Below are 20,277 nucleotides of genomic sequence, written 5' to 3' on the forward strand. Positions count from 1 at the left end.
AGTCATAGGGTCACAGTTTAACAATAAAACATTATCTGACATGATCTTGTTTATCTATATGATGTTTTAGGAGTTGTAATATGGTGATGCCTACGTTTGTCATTCTGTAAGACGGGTCGGAAGTTGGAGGTCACTTAATCACCCTTTCCTGTCTAAAACAAAATGGCCACCCAATGTTAAAGCATTGGGAAAAAGGCTACTTTGCTAGTTACCAATAAGACCTAGTTGTACAAAATAACATCACAAAAGCTCTGCAGAAATACTCAAGACCATCTGGAAAGCTGAAAATTATACAAATCCAACGGATACAACATCGCTAACAGGGATTCAAAAATAGGCATTTTATGCAATACCGTTGGGAGGTACGTTTTCTTCAACCACGCCATTTGTTACTAAGGAGATCATGTGGTCGCTAGTTTCCTATCTGTTATACAGAATGGACATGCTTCTCAGATGTTAATCTGAAAAATAGATTCCCTAATGAACTGGAGTCTTTCCACCATTCTATGCTGCAGCACCCAATATTGAACAACTTCCTGACATCAGCCAATCACCAGATGATGTTGGAACACTTCATCTCGAGTAGTTGTGGTTAAAGGCATTTTACAATGAGCATGTGCGCAACATCACACGACATGAAAAATTATGTCAGCAATTTAAGAAAAGATAAAACAATTAATATGGACGATGAAATACTTGTTCTCTATTTCCAATTATGATAAGTGTCTGTAGTATTTACGAGATCGATTCCTAGACAGTTCTGCGGTTTGCAAACTTGAAAGATTGACAGACAATTTCTACATGTGGAAACAGCCGGTGCGCAAACTGATACGGCACTAATTTTTATACGCCCCATGCTTGACTATTTACGGGCATATGTTTGGTGGACACTACACCAGACCCCATTCTAGTGGATTTTACGACTCTCTGTCAAACTTACGTTGTGTTTTTGATATTCTACGCCGCACACATCATTTCAGTCATTCCATTTTAGCCGATTTGTAATCAGCATCAATCTATAATGTCACGAAAGTACACAGCGGAAGTTGTCACTTTGAAGTACCCAGAATCCCCAGAATTGACTCTCCTACATACGGTAATTTTGTTTTATATCCCTCAATGAAATTGGCCGTATGAAAAATGTACAGAGAAGGAGAGTTTTCAGCCTCTCCCGACATTCGGATGTGGCGAAAGAAGAGAGCGGGATACATGAAAGATGCTGGAAACGTAATTTAAGGTAGGGAAAAAAAAAAGAGATCTTGCTGAGAGTTCCAAACCGAAAAAGTGGTTACATTTGTGTTTTTCTGGAAATCCAGACAACTTTATGTCTTATAATTTTTGGCATCGGTGGCATGTTTATTTTTTATTTTAACATGCCAAATCAAAAATGTTGTTACCTCTGTCATGTCTGTGACTGTTTTTGACATAGCCTTGGATCGCTTAGCTCTTTAGGGCTGTGATTACGTACATGCATACTGTCACAGTCCTGTCTTGTTCTATAAGTTTACCTTACACATAACTGTACTTCCCTTACTGGCGTTAATACACTACTGCTCGGCACCAAATGATTTGTTTGTCTGTAGTCATAGTCGTTTCCGCTATCAGTTACAGGTAGGTGTTCCCATGCGTCATCACTAATAGATCTTGTCTGCTCGCTTGAACTATACAAAGATGTCCACCCATCACATGCTCCATCTGGGTTCCTGGGACACACATGCCCAAAGCTAAGCTGGGCATTACGGTAGGAATGTCTAAAACGGTCCTATAGACTTGACGTGGACACTAAAAAAAACGGCTCGAATCCTACCTTATTTTTGCTATCCACCGATTCCCTAAAATGCCCGAAATGCAACATGTCAAAGCCAGCATTGGTAAACCATCTTTCAACAGTAATCCATTTGTTTGAACTCTTGAATCCGACAACTCAAATCTATGTCTGCTGTTAGCGCCTAGTTGCGGACAGTCGCCTGCTTTTCGTGGCCAATAAAATGGCAGCATTTCAAAGTAACACTTTCTTCTTGGCATTTTCGTTTCTCTGTTGTTTTTACTATAAGTTCCTGCTAATGGGGACACGATTTCCAATGCAGAATTTCAGTGATGCAGATATTTAATGTAGTAAGCATATGCTGCTGGTAGGTAAAAGCATAGCCTGCTGAGTGAATATTAGCACCTGTGTAATGTGAGATCTTGCGACATTTCTGTTAAAAAAATGGTTGTCTGAAATGCGAAAGAGACTTATACTCTGGCGACAAGTAGGCTGTCACTGTAATCAGCATGTCAGTACAAATGTAGGCCAGACAAGAAAGCATTTGTTGCTCAATTCTGGCAAACAAGTCTCTTGACCTTAGAGGCTGCTTAATACTGGAACTAAAAGCAGTCTCAGAATTATCAGAAAAAAGTAAATCCTTCATCTCACACATATAGACCAATGAACTGTGTATTTTGTAATCAGTAGATGCGCATGCGCTATATATTTTTTACTTATGAAAGTGCCACATGTGACGCAGGGTTAAATTTTTTTTAGTATAGCCTAAAGCAACAGTCAGATAAATACTAAATGTGAGGCATGTACTGTAAGCCATTTAGTAAGCATGCAGTCCATATTTGTACCTATCGTTCAGTTTGAGATCTTTTTGGAGCGATTTCAGTCACATTTTAACATTCATTTCATTGAATAATACAGAACGCCAAAGTATTATGTGAGTGTAGTTGATGTTCATGGACCTGCAAAGGGAATATTCCTGTATTGTAGCAATGCATAATAATGTTAAGCACACTTCTTTTTCTTAATTAATGTAGAGTTTGCATTAAAAAAATTTTGACACTTGACTTCGTCAGTATCAAATCACAGAAATTGTACCAGTCATGTCGGTAAAAATACAGCCCATTTGGTGAAACAATAAAACTTCAACATCTTAATGAAACAGTACATTTTATTATGACATTCCATTAATTACCCCACCTGTTCATAAATAGTGAGGGATATTTGTGTCAGTCCATCCGCTTGCAATAACTCCTTCAAGTAAAGCGTGTTATTTATTTATTTTTTGGAATTTGTTATTTTACGCCCTAATCAAGAATATTTCACTTAGATTAAGATAACGACAACCAGAATAAATATGGTGGGAGGATACTGGGAAAAGTCAAGGGAAACCAACGACCAGGTTGCTGGGTCTGCATTTATGGTAGATCTATGTTAATAAAGAGAGATATTTAGGGGCTTTTGTGGCTCATGCAATACAATGGCCCATGAGCCTCTCATCAGTGCAGTCACTGTAAGTTCATATCCAGCTCATCCTGGCTTTCTCTCCATTTGTGCATTGTATGGTGTGCCAGCAACCTAGGAATGTTTATGGTCTTCCCCCCGGGCTTTTCCTGGTTTCCTCCCACCATAATGATGGCTGGCATTGAGTAATTGAAATATTCTTGAGCATAGCGTAAAACACCATTGAAATAAATAACTAACATGAGAGATATAGTTGCATGGATTAAACTATATTTGCAATTGTCAGATTATTTTTGCTCATGAAAATACATGTAAACATCTTTTGTTTACTAATATTATATATATAAATATATATATAACTATGCCCACACATAACCTCAACTTTTCCCATGTAGTGTCAGTGTTAACAACACCACTGTGGTACATGTATTAGTATTGAATAGCTGTGACAAAGACCATGCTGTTACTGAATATTGATTGCCTTGACCGCAGACAGTCATGCCACTGGTGTAAACCTCTGTAGCCACAATGTCTTGACCTGTCACCAGAGGTGACTCCAAAGTTACCTGACCAAATGTCACACCTCAGTAGTTTACCATGAGTAAACACACACGGTACATGCATGCCACTTTCTGTGTTCAAAGACCATACTTATATTTCGTGAATATGTAAACGGAGTGTTAGTAAATCAAGAAATTAATCAATGAATTGACTGACAACAACAAAAAAATAGGACATTTTCAGTAAGAGACTAAACTAGAGGTTTTGGAGCAAAATAATTGATCAGTAGCTGAATTTTTGTGGCTATTTAAGATTTACCCAAATAATTACCTTTCACAAAATATCAGCCCCGTGATATAGTACAGGTACGAGTCATGTTTGCTGAGAGACAATCTCTTTGAGTTGATGGTAAATACAGACAAATTTTATTTGATACTTTAATAATTTTAATTTGATAAGTATGGCTTTATTGCCAAAAATCTCCAGTATAGTTTTTTTTATAAGATGTAAAGATTTACTTGAAGGAAAAGACAACCCAAGAATATCGTCTACGTGTTATTAAAAAGGAACATATTGTCTGTTGTTTGTTGTAGACTACATTTAGATATACATTGAGTGATGAAGTCATGTAAGCAACCTGCAGATTGTTATGGGTCTTCCCTGGACCATGCCCAGTTTCCTGCCACCATAATACTGGCTACCCGTGTAATTAAGTGGAATATTCTTGAGGACAGTGTAAAGCATCAGTGAAATAACTAAATAAATAATTAATGTAATAAGGCCAGTATTAGTTTTTGACCTAATTAAGCCTATGTATACAAGAGAGTCAATCTTATTTAAGCCGGCCATATCTATTTATAGACGTATATCAGTAGTTGATGCATCTGTCAAGTGATTTTTTCCCCTTTTTTTATATGACAGCTACAGAATGTACGTGCACATCTCATAAACCAGGTCATCCATGAGAGAATATTAAAAGAGCATGGGCTTACTGTTACATGTACTTGTAGTATATACATGCAGCCTACATGTAGGCTACACATATGCGCTGTTCATCTCTGCTACATGGATGTGTAGCCACCCTACTACAAGGTGGATGTTATACAAGTGTTGTTGATGTGGGAGTATTATTGTTTTGACACAAGTATATAAGACACTCATCTACACTGTAGCCCCATGGTGTGAGCCATGAAGGAATGTCAAGTGAGTCTCCCTGTTACTAAGAGAACAGTTTGTATTTTTAGAGGGTGTTTGGTAAATGTGTAAGTCTTGACCCTGTACATGTATGTTTACAGACTGTCATTGGAAGTCTGTCTGCCTGGGGCCTGGGTTGGAGATCACAGTTTCTCTCTCTTGCCCCTTTTCATTGGCTGCTGCCTGACAATGTTTTGCCCAGCTACATATACCTGTGTCACAGTGTGTAGATAATCACAATAGCACAGAACTTCAGTCCATGTCAGCTGGGGTAGGTAAAGTCTGCAGCTTTAACAGTTGTCAGTGCTCTGATGCCTCAGTCTTGTCTGATCTGTCTGTGTTACATGTTGACATGTACATGTATGTATAGCAGATTTAAAAACTATTCTGTATGTACAGGTAAGTAGCCCACTATAACATGTCACTGCTCTGATGCATATTTCTTGTGTAAATTCTCTGTAAAATATTTACATGTAAATGCATATGCAATATAGACATACATGTATGTACAGGTAAATACCAGTCACTATTCTGTGCAGGTAAGTGGTCCACTTCAGCATGTCATAACGCTGTGATAACTCATTCTTGTCTGAAATACCTGTTGCTTTTATGTATGTTTACAGTAAGTGCATTGTACACGGCCATCAGTGTACACTACGGGTGTAATGTGAATTATAATAAAACATGCTAGTTGTAATTAATACATGTTTACTTGTAAGTATAAAGCTAAGAGTTTGCCCCTGCCCCCTGTCAGAATTGAGGGAAAATGTTGACATGTTTATGAAGTGTACAAGAATGACATCATGTAGCGACGCTATGTAAGCCATGTACCTTATCATATATTTGCAAGAGGTATATTCAAGTGTATTTTGAGAGAATTATTCTATGAAGTCTGATATAGTTGTACCTTTTTGTGAAGCTCTGAAACTGACGATCCAAACGCAGTATTGTTTTATCCCACCAAATCCTGCATAAGTTGTATTGAATGTTACTCTTGCAGATGTGGAATGGTTGAGGAATTAGTGTACATGAATGTGTTCAGTTTGAGGTGATATCCGGTACTTATGTTGGTGCATACAGTACATGCGTTTGTGCAGAGTCTTTTGATGAAACATGAGGTACAGTAGCTACTTACAGGGCTGCTCGGTCAAGGGCTAGGTCAATGCTGCAGCCCTGGAACAGCTGCTGATGAAGCTTTTTATTTCTATGGCCATTTATATGGAATGAGAATATAAACCTTGCTTAGTTGTCATATATACATGTAGTCATGCATAGATAAATTGTACTGTAAAACTTCAGCCATTTTTCGCATATTTGCAAGATGTTTATTGAAGCGTATTCCTAGAGCATTATTTTGGCCTTTAGTTTTGTGTTCAAAATCAGATTAAATGTGTAGGTGCACACATCAGGCTGAAAGTTGCTCTTTCATAGGCGAAAACGTTTAGAAATTAGGGTACAGGACAGTATAAAGGTGCATGTAGATTGGTAATATTGTGTATGCCATAAAGTGAGGGTAATACACGTGGGCGTATGCGTTTATTCAGTCAGGTCTGTGCATTAAGTGATTTTGTACTGTGCTGCTTATTATGGCAAAAATTGATATTGTGATACCCTGTAATTATTTCTCTGGTTGCTTGTTTGCACATAATCTTTGTATATGAGGTAGGCACTTTGTATTATACTGCTTGATCAAGCAATAAGCTACATGTAATAATTGCTGCAGAGTCGAAAGAGCTGGGGCTGAAGCTTAACTTGGGGCATTAGAAATTTAAATTTTGCTCACCTCATTAATGTTATCTTGAGACAAATGTGTCCAAATTTCAACTTTCAGTAGCAAAAACTAAGCATTGTGAAGAGAATTTAAAATTTTGAGGCAGTAGATCGATGTAGCGATACCCTTTATTTGCTTTGGTGCTATTCGGAAAGGTATTCAAGGCTGTTTGGTCAAGCATTTAATAAATAATCCTGCTGCAGGGAGATTGATGCAGTGGCTGATGCATCTTAGCTCTCAAATCTGGCACATTTTATTTGCTGCAACGCTGCGATTATTTACATTACCATTGGTTCACCAGAATGTGCGTGGGGATGTCGGCTTTTAGTGCTAATCGAAAATGCTTTACGAGGTCATTGGTTAGATAGATTATTATGTACAGAGCCATTATCGGTACCTTTAATTGATATTTACCTGTTGTATGCCATTGACAGCATTAAGAGTAAATGCTTATACTAATTTCTGCTTCCATTTGAAGTATTGAAACAGATATTATCTGTAAAAGCTTTACATGACAGTTTTATGAACACCCATTACTCTAGATGTTTTGCATCAAATACAAACCCCGTTACTTATAAAGGATGTACATGTAGGCTATCTGGTGCTGAAGATTTTAATCTATCAGTATTTATAGGCATGATATCAGTGTGTGGGTGTGTGTGTGTGGACAGAGATTATTGGGATCCAATGAAGCTGATTTATGTAATCCTAACTTCCTATCAGATAATGTCTTTTAATGATGTTATTTGTTTGCCTTTCAGGATGTGGATCTGAAAAGACAGGATGGACAGGATGCAGCTGCTGTATGATGTCATTATGATCGGGGGTGTTCGGCTTTGATCATATCTTTATATCCCTACATCATTATTAGTCAGGCCAGATGATCATAAAGACCAGAGAGGATCATTCATAAAGTCAGGAAGATTTTCATCTCTTTGTGGTAAGCCTACTGCAGTTCTGCTGTGTTTAATACTTAATATGCCACAAACATGCGCTAAACCATTGTGGATATTATGTCTGTAAATATACTTGAAAGAAAAGACAACAAATGATGTAACCCTAGTTATTTATAAAAGAGGACTTAAACGCCCACAGCAATTTTGTTCTGACATGCTTGGTAATTCTATAAATCAACTTTTAATATGAAATCAATATGGAGCCATTGGAGTCGCCATTTTAGAGAAACCGAAAACGTGATATTTCCTCACTTGTACTACCGGCCCCTGATAGCACAGATGGTAGAGCATCAGCTTCGGGAGCCATAGATCCAGGGTCAATCCTGGGTCGAGTCACACCTAAGACCTTAAAAGAGGAAGTTGTAACTTTGGTAGACCTGTATCAGTATAATGGCTTGTGTGGGGCGGCTTACATGTCCTAGGTAAGACGTCTCAGTGAAGCAGCACTAGATAACAGAGCAGTGGAAATCTGCAACAAGGAGGCACATAACATGCACTCTAAGGATTCCTTCATCATCATATGACTGAAAAATTGTTAAGTACGACGTTAAACCCCAAGCACTCACTCACTCACTCACTCACTCCTCACTTGTACCCAATCCTTACACAGCTAAAGTGTAAAACAGCCTTTAGGTGACGTCATTGGAAACTACTACGTCGTCATTTTACCCGAGATTATTTCACTGACACGACAACGGCCAGCATTATGGCGGGAGGAAACCAGACAGAACCCGGGGAGAACCCAGGAACATCAGCAGGCTGCTGGCAGACCTTCCCGCGCACTCCTCAGGCTATAGAAAGAACTTGCGCATGATTGGTTAATACTGATAACATGGCAGCACTTTCGATTTTCTCAGCATGTGCGGTTTTGAGATTTTGCTCACAAAAAAAAGTATGCTTTTTAAACTTTTATGGGATTCCTTATTAATGCATATATACCCTTGCTCTTATTTTATCTCAGCTTTTGATCTAATTTGTACGTTTCAGAACCATCGCTAGTCATTTGGAAGGTCTCATTTTAACACTTTATGAGACAATGGACAGGTTGGTTCACCCAGCATGTCCAGGGAGGGGATTTCCCATGGAATCTGTGATGACAAACCCCACAGGACAAACCTTTATGGGAGATAACTGTAAGAAGAGGAGAATGACCGAGGACGTCAGCCATCTTCTCAATAATGTAAACGTTACTAGTCATACTACAATGCCCTCAGGTAAGAAGCATGGTTTTAATACAGAAACAGATACTATACAAAGATTAGAGAGTTGGTCGTCGCTGAGTTTTCATGCATTTAGCTGATGAACCATGCAGTCGTGATTCGTAAGATTCCTTAGAAAACACGGCTAAATATTTCATGCACAGCTCAGGTGTTCCTCTCTGAATACATGCATCTTTCACTCTACTGTATTGGCAATTTAAGAGTTAAATTATAGCAGTGATTAGCCGCTTACTGAAGACCAGCTTAGGGGCTGTCAACAACAACACTGCAGTTAGTCAGCTTGGCAGAGGACTGGGCTGATTCTAAAATACCCATTCTTTCAATCGTAAAATGCCAAGCGAGTGCTCACATTTGAAGTGCTAGATCACATGACACTTGGGTTTAATGATATTCTTGGATATGGAGTAAGAATTACTTAATTTCTTTTTTAAATTATGAATGTTCTTCTCCTTCATAACCTAGTGTATTTTTGGTTTTGTTCTTTGTAATTCACATTTATGTGTTATTATTTGTATGTTTTATTGAGGTAGAGGGTAGGCAGGGATAATATAGTCTGGAAATATGTTGAAATTCTGTGATGTTTAGATATGTTTGCAGCACAAGAATAAAGGCCCTGGTGACAAAATATTGGAACCATTTAAACCACAGTGAATTTGTGTGTTCCACTTTTGTAGTTTCTACCAGCAAGAGTTTCTTACCATTACCCAAATGTGATCGCATATTTCACACAGAAGAGTGGAAACCAAGGGGAACAACTTTGTTCCTGCCATTGTTGGAAGACATACTGGTTAACCTAAAAAATCTGGAACAGATTAGTTTCAACCGGGGGACATACTTTGTAGCAGATAATGACGGCAATTATTCCAGATCTATAGAGGGTAAGTCTTCCTCCTGTTAGCTACTTTTTTTTTAAAGAAATCCTGTATTGTGGAAAACTCATCAGTTGACATTGGGCATAACTTAACGTCAGTCTGAAGTGAGGAAGTTTTTACCTGTATGTGTGTTTTTAAATTCCTACTTTACATTCTTGTGCTTATGAGAAAGGTTTTTGGATGAATGTCAAAGCAGTCAAGTGCTGCTGCCACTGAAGTATCATGCTGAAGACACCAGGCATGACACCCCACCCAGTCACATTATACCGAGACAACCAGTCCTGTTTCCTTGCTGTAATCTCTCAGTACTCAGTCATTAGGTCTGGTGTTCTGCTCTGGGTTTTTATCTACCCATAAACCTGACAGCTGTTGTATACACCAATCAAAAAATATCCATCATTATCGATCACTCAAATAATTCAGGAATATAGAGAACGAGCATGTCAGAGTTCTGAGTGTGGGAATGTTAATTATCTGTGAACAGTAGAACAACAGGATATTATGAGTTTGAATCTTCTTCCTTACATACGCTGCAGTATCTGAGATACTGAGGCAACATTTTATTGAAGTTTCATATACATGTAATGATATATCTATTGGTCATATTTTGTTTCCCCCCGGCTCTGCTTGGTTTCCTTTCTTGGTAATGTGACTGTCACGGTATAAGTGAAATATTCTCAAGTATGGCGAAAAACTCTAATCAGATGAATAAATAAATCTGATCATTTTCAGAAATGTCACAGTAGTTCAGGATATTTTGAGTATAAGTAACCTTGTTTGAATTTGTGCTTTATTTATTTCAGGAGAGACGTTGAATATGTGGCGTTATTCAGAACAGGACAGGCACCTGTATATATCCCGCACCTTTCTCTTCACACATCATCAGGTAAGACCACACACTTCTCAGCCAGTCTCTGTTTGTTCTCGCTGACCTGTATATATCCCACTCCTTTCTCCTCACACATCATCAGGTAAGACAACACACTTCTCAGCCAGTCTCTGTTTGTTCTCACTGACCTGTATATATCCCGCTCCTTACTCCTCACACCTCACACATCATCAGGTAAGACAACACACCTCTCAGCCAGTCTCTGTTTGGGTGTTTTCACTGACCTGTATATATCCCGCTCCTTTATCTTCACACATCATCAGGTAAGACAACACACTTCTCAGCCAGTCTATGTTTGTATATTCTCACTGACCTGTATATATCCCACTCCTTTCTCTTCACACATCATCAGGTGAGACAACACACTTCTCAGCCAGTCTCTGTTTGGGTGTTTTCACCGACCTGTATATATCCCGCTCCTTTCTCCTCACACATCATCAGGTAAGACAACACACTTCTCGGCCAGTCTCTGTTTGGGTATTCTCACTGACCTGTATATATCCCGCTCCTTTCTCCTCACACATCATTAGGTAAGACAACACACTTCTCATCCAGTTTCTGTTTGGGTGTTCTCACTGACCTGTATATATCCCACTCCTTTCTCTTCACACATCATCAGGTAAGACAACACACTTTTCAGCCAGTCTATGTTTGGGTGTTCTTCCTTACCTGTATATATCCCACTACTTTCTCTTCACACATCATCAGGTAAGACAACACACTTCTCAGCCAGTGTCTGTTTGGGTATTCTCACTGACCTGTATATATCCCACTCCTTTCTCCTCACACATCATCAGGTAAGACAACACACTTCTCAGCCAGTCTCTGTTTGGGTATTCTCACTGACCTGTATATATCCCGCTCCTTTCTCCTCACACATCATCAGGTAAGACAACACACTTCTCAGCCAGTCTCGGTTTGGGTATTCTCACTGACCTGTATATATCCCACTCCTTTCTCTTCACACATCATCAGGTAAGACAAGACACTTCTCAGCCAGTCTCTGTTTGGGTATTCTCACTGACCTGTATATATCCCGCTCCTTTCTCCTCACACATCATCAGGTAAGACAACACACTTCTCAGCCAGTTTCTGTTTGGGTGTTCTCACTGACCTGTATATATCCCACTCCTTTCTCTTCACACATCATCAGGTGAGACAACACACTTCTCAGGCAGTCTCTGTTTGGGTGTTTTCACTGACCTGTATATATCCCGCTCCTTTCTCCTCACACATCATTAGGTAAGACAACACACTTCTCATCCAGTTTCTGTTTGGGTGTTCTCACTGACCTGTATATATCCCACTCCTTTCTCTTCACACATCATCAGGTAAGACAACACACTTTTCAGCCAGTCTATGTTTGGGTGTTCTTCCTTACCTGTATATATCCCACTCCTTTCTCTTCACACATCATCAGGTAAGACAACACACTTCTCAGCCAGTGTCTGTTTGGGTATTCTCACTGACCTGTATATATCCCACTCCTTTCTCCTCACACATCATCAGGTAAGACAACACACTTCTCAGCCAGTCTATGTTTGTATATTCTCACTGACCTGTATATATCCCACTCCTTTCTCTTCACACATCATCAGGTGAGACAACACACCTCTCAGCCAGTCTGTGTTTGGGTGGTTTCACTGACCTGTATATATCCCGCTCCTTTCTCCTCACACATCATCAGGTAAGACAACACACTTCTCAGCCAGTCTATGTTTGTTCTCACTGACCTGTATATATCCCGCTCCTTTCTCCTCACACATCATTAGGTAAGACAACACCCTTCTCAGCCAGTTTCTGTTTGGGTGTTCTCACTGACCTGTATATATCCCACTCCTTTCTCTTCACACATCATCAGGTAAGACAAGACACTTCTCAGCCAGTCTCTGTTTGGGTATTCTCACTGACCTGTATATATCCCGCTCCTTTCTCCTCACACATCATCAGGTAAGACAACACACTTCTCAGCCAGTTTCTGTTTGGGTGTTCTCACTGACCTGTATATATCCCACTCCTTTCTCTTCACACATCATCAGGTGAGACAACACACTTCTCAGCCAGTCTCTGTTTGTTTTCACTGACCTGTATATATCCCGCTCCTTTCTCCTCACACATCATCAGGTGAGACAACACACTTCTCAGCCAGTCTATGTTTGGGTGTTCTTCCTTACCTGTATATATCCCGCTCCTTTCTCCTCACACATCATCAGGTGAGACAACACACTTCTCATCCAGTCTATGTTTGGGTGTTCTTCCGTACCTGTATATATCCCACTCCTTTCTCCTCACACATCATTAGGTGAGACAACACTTCTCAGTCAGTCTCTGTTTGTGGGGTCTCGGTGGTTGGGGCACATTGTCCCAGGAGCCTCTCATCAATATGGCTGCTGTGAGTTGAAGTAAAATATCCTTGGGTATCGTGTAAAACTCCAATCAAATAAATACATAAATAAATCTCAGTCAGTCTCTGAGTGTTTTTCCTTTACCTGTATATATCTTGTTCTTTTCTCTTTACACCGCGTCAGGTGAGATAAAATACATGCACTTCGCAGCCGGTTTATATTTGTGTGTTCGGATGTATGCAGTGTCAAGTCTGCTGAAGACCATTTGTCTGTATGTCACCAATATGTTGTGCACACCTGTACGCAGCATGTTGCGAAAATTCGTCAGTAGTGTGCAAATTGTGCAAGATCTGATGATGGGAATGCTAATTGACCCTTAACGATAGAACAGTAGGGTATTATGGGTTTCAGTAATCTTCCTTCTCTCTCTCCTTCTCTGTGCAGTTAATTCCACTATCATATTCCACATCACTAATTAGTTTGGTTTGTCGAAGACCACTTGTGTATATGTCAACAATATGGTGTGCCTATCTGCGAATTGTCAGTGGTTTACCCAGCAACTTTGCTTTTCTTTCCGCTCATTAAATCAGACTGCAAACAATTGTTGTATGAGTAAGTCGAACAAGAATAAAATAAAAACATTAATATATTTCTTTGGTTTTAACCAGCATTCTAATAAATTACGGTACTGTCAGATTTATCGGTAAAGGAAACCAGTCAGAGCCTGTAAAAAATACTGGTAAATGACCCCACAAACCTCAGTGAAAAACAGCCAGTGTGGTTGGAGCTACATGTAAATTGGTAAGCCGCCAAGGATTTATTTATTTGATTGGTGTTTTATACACAAGAATATTTCACTTGTACGACGGCAGTCTGGCAGACCTTCCCACGTACAGCTGGATAGGAAGCCAGCATGACCTGGGCTTGAACTTGTACACATGTGTATGCAACGATGTAAAATGGCAATCAGGAATTTATATCAACCCAGACCCTTTGTGGAGAAATATGTCTCTTTTGTGGGGTCCGCTGTAAGGACTTTTTTGGCAACTTAAAACTCCAGAATGTGTTATCACAACAATGACACTCGCACAACACATGCTTTGTTCAACAGGACCCTGATGTCTTTATTAAGGAAGATTTATGTCATTTAATTTTATTTGTTAAGCTGTAGTGTTCGATCAGGGGGCTGCCATGGTCGAGAAGGTTTGCACACCAGCGGGGCGCAGTGACCCAGGATCCTCCCACCAATGTGGTCAAGTTCAAGTCATGCTGGCTTCCTCTCTGGCCGTACTTGTGAAGGTCGGTGAATAACCCGTGGATTGTCGTGGGTTTCCTCCCTCCATAATGCTGGCTGCCGTCATATAAGTGAAATATTCTTGAGTATGGCGTAAAACATCAGTCAAGTAAATAAATAAATTTTTCGTTCATTCATTTGATTGGTGTTTTATGCAGTACTGAAGAACATTTCGCTTATACATCGGCAATCAGCATTATGGTGGGGGGAAACCGGGCAGCGTCCGGGGGAAACCCACGACCATCCGCAGGTTAAATAAATAAGTGCTTGATTATGATCATGTCTTACTAATTACTCATCAATCTGACTTGCAGGATTTCCTTGATGTTCAGGAGTATTTACAGTCATTATAGTGGTCATGGAGAGATGGATAGCTCAGCTGGGATTAGAAGACAGAACTCTCATTCTGCAGAAGAACTCTCTCCGTGGTTGAGTATTGCCCCACATCCTACCAGGATAATTCAGAATGGTGCCTGCAGCTTGGAAGCATAAGCTGACCTGTAACCAACAGAAGTGAGGTTCATAGGATTGTGGGCTTTTCCATTAGGCATGGATCACTTTGTCAGTAGTTAGAGTCATGATCATGATTCATGGGGAATTGTTCAGCTGGGAAGAGGATAGAATCCTCATGGCTCTGTAGAAATCTGTGTGAATTTGTAATGATCATCTGATACCTGTCAGGAGAAGTTACAGTCATGATCATGATTTATGGGGAATTGTTCAGCTGGGAAGAGGATAGAATCCTCATGGCTCTGTAGAAATCTGTGTGAATTTGTAATGATCATCTGATACCTGTCAGGAGAAGTTACAGTCATGATCATGATTCTGGAGGAATTGTTCAGCTGGGGAGAGGATGGAATCCTCATGGCTCTGTAGAAATCTGCTTGAATTTGTAATGATCATCTGATACCTGTCAGGAGAAGTTACAGTCATGATCATGATTCTGGAGGAATTGTTCAGCTGGGAAGAGGATAGAATCCTCATGACTCTGTAGAAATCTGCTTGAATTTGTAACGATCATCTGATATCTGTCAGGAGAAGTTACAGTCATGGTCATGATTCTGGAGGAATTGTTCAGCAGGGAAGAGGATAGAATCCTCATGGCTCTGTAGAAATCTGTGTGAATTTGTAACGATCATCTGATATCTGTCAGGAGAAGTTACAGTCATGATCATGATTCTGGAGGAATTGTTCAGCTGGGAAGAGGATAGAATCCTCATGGCTCTGTAGAAATCTGCGTGAATTTGTAACGATCATCTGATATCTGTCAGGAGAAGTTACAGTCATGATCATGATTCTGGAGGAATTGTTCAGCAGGGAAGAGGATAGAATCCTCATTGCTCTGAGACATTCACTTAAAAATTGCAACGACAGGGAGAAACCTGCAAATCTGTGTGGTTTAGGAACATTTTTAACCTGTATGCACAAACACGCTTATCATTCATATTTTATGATCATCTATGTGTGAGTTACATTTATCTGTTTATTTATGCTAACAGTGTTCTGACCAAACATCCCAAACCTGATACTCTCAATACAAGGGGACATTACTCCATTCCTGATGCCCTACTCAAATTGTTCAGTGTTAAAAGTGTTTGTAATAACCTGTCCCTGTAGAGAAACCAATGTTTCTGGATCTCAGACTGGCCAATAGGTACTTTTAGTGACCCTTTTATCACATGTAGTTATGTAAATTTGAACAATAGCAATCATGCTTTTTGGGTAACAGATTTATTCACATTATTTGTCTCAATTGAAAAGAAAACTGTTTGCTCACAAAATTATCAAATCATTCCACCTTTAATATATCATTTATAAGATTTCTTACAAGAGCTCATGTTCATGAGGCATTGAATAAGTATAGTCATCTTTAAATGTTTGGTTACGAAATGGGAAATAAGCGTGAAGACTGGTACTGGCTGAGTGTTGTATTCAGTGTGTACTGTCTTATCTTTTAGGATTTTACCAGCTGTCCTCAACTTCTTTCTCTTTCATTGAATAGTTTTTATTTTTTTTTTTGACTTTTACTTTGAATGTGTGTTACATGTTCTGCTCGTATATTATCACCCTGAATGGGTATTTTAACCATGTTGTCTAGTACAATATGTGGTAGCAGTTTTGTGTGTAGCCTCACTGTGTGTGAATGATACAGCATATGCGTGTACGGTAGCCCTAATATGTGAATGATGCATTGTACATGTATGTAGCCCTCATATGTGAATGATACATTGTACATGTATGGTAGCCCTCATATGTGACTGATACATTGTACATGTATGTAGCCCTCATATGTGAATGATGCATTGTACATGTATGTAGCCCTCATATGTGAATGATACATTGTACATGTATGATAGCCCTCATATGTGACTGATACATTGAACATGTATGATAGCCCTCATGTGAATGATACATTGTACATGTATGTAGCCCTCATATGTGAATGATACATTGTACATGTATGTAGCCCTCATATGTGCCTGATACATTGAACATGTATGATAGCCCTCATGTGACTGATACATTGTACATGTATGTAGCCCTCATATGTGATTGATGCATTGTACATGTATGATAGCCCTCATTAGGTGTGAATGATACATTGTACATGTATGATAGCCCTCATTAGGTGTGAATGATACATTGTACATGTATGTAGCCCTCATGTGACTGATACATTGTACATGTATGTAGCCCTCATATGTGACTGATACATTGTACATGTATGTAGCCCTCATGTGACTGATACATTGTACATGTATGTAGTCCTCATATGTGACTGATACATTGTACATGTATGTAGCCCTCATATGTGACTGATACATTGTACATGTATGTAGCCCTCATGTGACTGATACATTGTACATGTATGTAGCCCTCATATGTGACTGATACATTGTACATGTATGTAGCCCTCATATGTGACTGATACATTGTACATGTATGTAGCCCTCATATGTGACTGATACATTGTACATGTATGTAGCCCTCATATGTGACTGATACATTGTACATGTATGTAGCCCTCGTATGTGACTGATACATTGTACATGTATGATAGCCCTCATGTGAATGATACAGTGTATGTGTGTATGGTAGCCCTCATATGTGACTGATACATTGCACATGTATGTAGCCCTCATGTGAATGATACATTGTATGTGTATGTAGCCCTCATTATGTGTGAATGATACATTGTGTGTGTATGGTAGCCCTCATTAGGTGTGAATGATACATTGTAGGCGTGTATGGTAGCCCTCATTAGGTGTGAATGATACATTGTAGGCATGTATGGTAGCCCTCATTAGGTGTGAATGATACATTGTAGGCGTGTATGGTAGCCCTCATTAGGTGTGAATGATACATTGTAGGCATGTATGGTAGCCCTCATTAGGTGTGAATGATACATTGTAGGCGTGTATGGTAGCCCTCATTAGGTGTGAATGATACATTGTGTATATGGTATCCTACATGTACATGTGTGAACAGTACATAAACTCAATGTTAGTTTTACACCCTGCTCAAGAATATGTCAAAATGGTTTAAATAGAGGTAAAAATAAGGTTACTAATACATATAGTAGGTTTAATGTTCAATTGTGAATTACATCTGACCGAAGCAGCTAAGGAATTGTATTCCTTCCTAACTGAGGCGGTTGACCGAGTAGTCAGCACATCACTCTGTTGTATTCATTGAAATGTGAGCATATTGTATATGAATATGTTCAGACAAGCTTTCAGTTAGTAAGAGTACAATCTGTTGGCAGGTTGGTTAAAAAAGGTAATATTTTCTTTTCATATTTGAGTAACAGAGATGAAAAGTTTTCATTCACTGCAAGTTTAAAGCAACATGTACTTGCAAATTAGGATGGAACAGAACAGAGAGAGTTGCATAAATTCCGTACCTACAAGGTAACCAAGTGTAGTATTAAAATGAATATATATTTTGATCATGCTGTGAGTTTCTTGCTATTTTTTTTTTATCGGTCATTAATCTCTTAAATAAGTGTGTGGTAGAAACCAATTACTTCTTGCCTCAGCTCTGATTAGTGGAGCGTCCGCTTCGGGACCGGTAGATACAGGATCAATCCTTGGTCGAGTCACACCTAACACTTTAAAAGAGGAAGTTGTAACTTCCTCGCTTGGCGTTCAGCATGAAGGGGATAGTGCAACGACTGGTTGACCCGTATCAGTATAATGGCTCGGGCGGGGCGGCTTACTTGCCTTCGGTAAGTCGTCTCAGTGATGCAGCACTAAATAAAAGAGCGGTGGAAATCCGTCCTGCAACAAGGAGGCACATTACACGTGCATGCACCCTAATGATTCCTTCGTCGTCATATGACTGAAAAATTGTTGAGTACGACGTTAAACCCCAAGCACTCACGCACTCACTCTGATTAGTGGAGAATGCATACAAGTATCAAATAGTGAAATGGAAGCAGCAAAATAAGTATGAGATTTCCCATCATGCACTTTTGTGTTTTTCATAAGCCTTTGTGGAAAAACTTAATGAGCACTACGTGTACCTCATTTGGAGTTCACCAGCCCTCTGGGACCGGCCCGGATAGCACAGTTGGTAGAGCGCCCGCTTCGGGACCGGTAGATCCAGGATCAATCCTTGATCGAGTCACACCTAAGACTTTAAAAGAGGAAGTTGTAACTTCCTCGCTTGGCATTCAGCATGAAGGGGATAGTGCAACGACTGGTTGACCCGTATCAGTATAATGGCTCGGGCGGGGCGGCTTACTTGCCTTCGGTAAGTCGTCTCAGTGAAGCAGCACTAAATAAAAGAGCGGTGGAAATCCGTCTTGCAACAAGGAGGCACATTACACGTACATGCACCCTAATGATTCCTTCGTCGTCATATGACTGAAAAATTGTTGAGTACGACGTTAAACCCCAAGCACTCACTCACTCACCAGCCCTCTGGAAAGGGAGGCAAATCTTGGTCATTGTGGAACAGCAGTGGCCTCCACTTCAAAGGAAAAGCAAATAATTTAACCTTAATGGGAGACTCGATGACGAGCTGCACAAAAGGTCCAAATGACAGTAGGACACGTCGTTTTCCTCTCTGATGTTGCAGTGCGTGAGAACTTCACACATTACGACGTAATAAAGAAAAGAACTAATGAGTTTACAACTTTTAACCGTTTTGATGCAGGTTGGAAGGAGTTATAAGAGTTCCTCCATTACTTCGGAAGAGAGGAGGAGACAGATCTAAACATCCACAAGAATTTTGTTCCGATGAGCCTAGTAACTCGGAAAATCAATTTTTAATCTGCGAGGCACCATGATGGAGAAACCGGAAACTTAATGTTGGGTCACCTGTTCCCCAGGCTGTAGAGATAAAAGGCAAAACAGAGTGTTAAACTTTATGGGGGACATTCTATCCATGCATATATGTCTTTGGTCTAGTGTTGTCTTTTCTTAATCTTAACACCAGTGATTTCACTAACAATAAGTTGTAACTTCCTCGCTTCAGCTTGAAGCAGATAGTGCAATGACTGGTTGGCCCATATCAGTATAATGGCTCGGGCGGGCGGCTTAGTTTCCTTCGGTACGGCGTCTCAGTGAAGCAGCATGATAAAAGGGCAGTGGAAATCCGTCCTGCAATCAGGAGGCACATTATATGCACTCTAAGGATCCCTTTGTCAGCATATTACTGAAAAATTGTTCAGTACGACATTAAACCCCAAGCACTCACTCACTAACTACAAGTCACCATGAAAAACCATAACAAGTTTGTTATTCAGATATGCATAGGGTTCTGCTGTTGTCTGGGTCACCAAATTTACTCTTCTCTCTGTGAAGGGCTGGTGAGCCTTACTGAGGGGTTAATAATGATGAAATGGACAAGCACCAAAATCTTACCTTTTTTTTTCACTTTTTATTTTAACTTCTAATGAATAAAGAATAAGATAACATGTATTCAGTCAAGGTATAAATATATCTATCACAGACATAAACAACAACAGAATGTCGACATCACAATAAACAACGTGGAAATTTA

At 39.6% G+C, this 20,277-nt stretch overlaps 1 protein-coding gene across 2 annotated transcripts; it reads left to right on the forward strand.

Moving 5' to 3' along the window:
• Window positions 1-5,038: 5,038 nt before the first annotated feature.
• On the forward strand, window positions 5,039-15,112 carry LOC135471753 (uncharacterized). 2 transcript variants are annotated; one of them, XM_064751080.1, is made up of 6 exons: window positions 5,039-5,192; window positions 7,454-7,632; window positions 8,636-8,862; window positions 9,543-9,746; window positions 10,544-10,626; window positions 14,583-15,112. In XM_064751080.1, exons 3-6 carry the CDS (start codon window positions 8,685-8,687, stop codon window positions 14,619-14,621), a joined length of 504 nt encoding a protein of 167 aa, XP_064607150.1. In that variant the 5' UTR covers window positions 5,039-5,192; window positions 7,454-7,632; window positions 8,636-8,684; the 3' UTR covers window positions 14,622-15,112. The 2 variants fall into 2 exon arrangements, with proteins under 2 accessions (XP_064607150.1, XP_064607151.1); XM_064751081.1 differs by lacking the exon at window positions 5,039-5,192 and having other exon boundaries at window positions 7,357-7,632.
• The last annotated feature ends 5,165 nt before the right edge of the window (window positions 15,113-20,277 follow it).

The sequence above is a fragment of the Liolophura sinensis genome, chromosome 7, assembly GCF_032854445.1.
Source record: "Liolophura sinensis isolate JHLJ2023 chromosome 7, CUHK_Ljap_v2, whole genome shotgun sequence".
Classification (NCBI taxonomy): Eukaryota; Metazoa; Mollusca; class Polyplacophora; order Chitonida; family Chitonidae; genus Liolophura; species Liolophura sinensis.

What these genes read in the sequence shown, in the direction of transcription:
- LOC135471753 (XM_064751080.1), top strand. Translation starts at nt 8,685, where the DNA reads ATGGACAGGTTGGTTCACCCAGCATGTCCAGGGAGGGGATTTCCCATG. An exon ending in TTATTCCAGATCTATAGAGG is followed by an intron (nt 9,747 to 10,543) that starts GTAAGTCTTCCT and finishes TATTTATTTCAG; the next exon opens with GAGAGACGTTGAATATGTGG. An exon ending in TTCTCTTCACACATCATCAG is followed by an intron (nt 10,627 to 14,582) that starts GTAAGACCACAC and finishes TCTGACTTGCAG; the next exon opens with GATTTCCTTGATGTTCAGGA.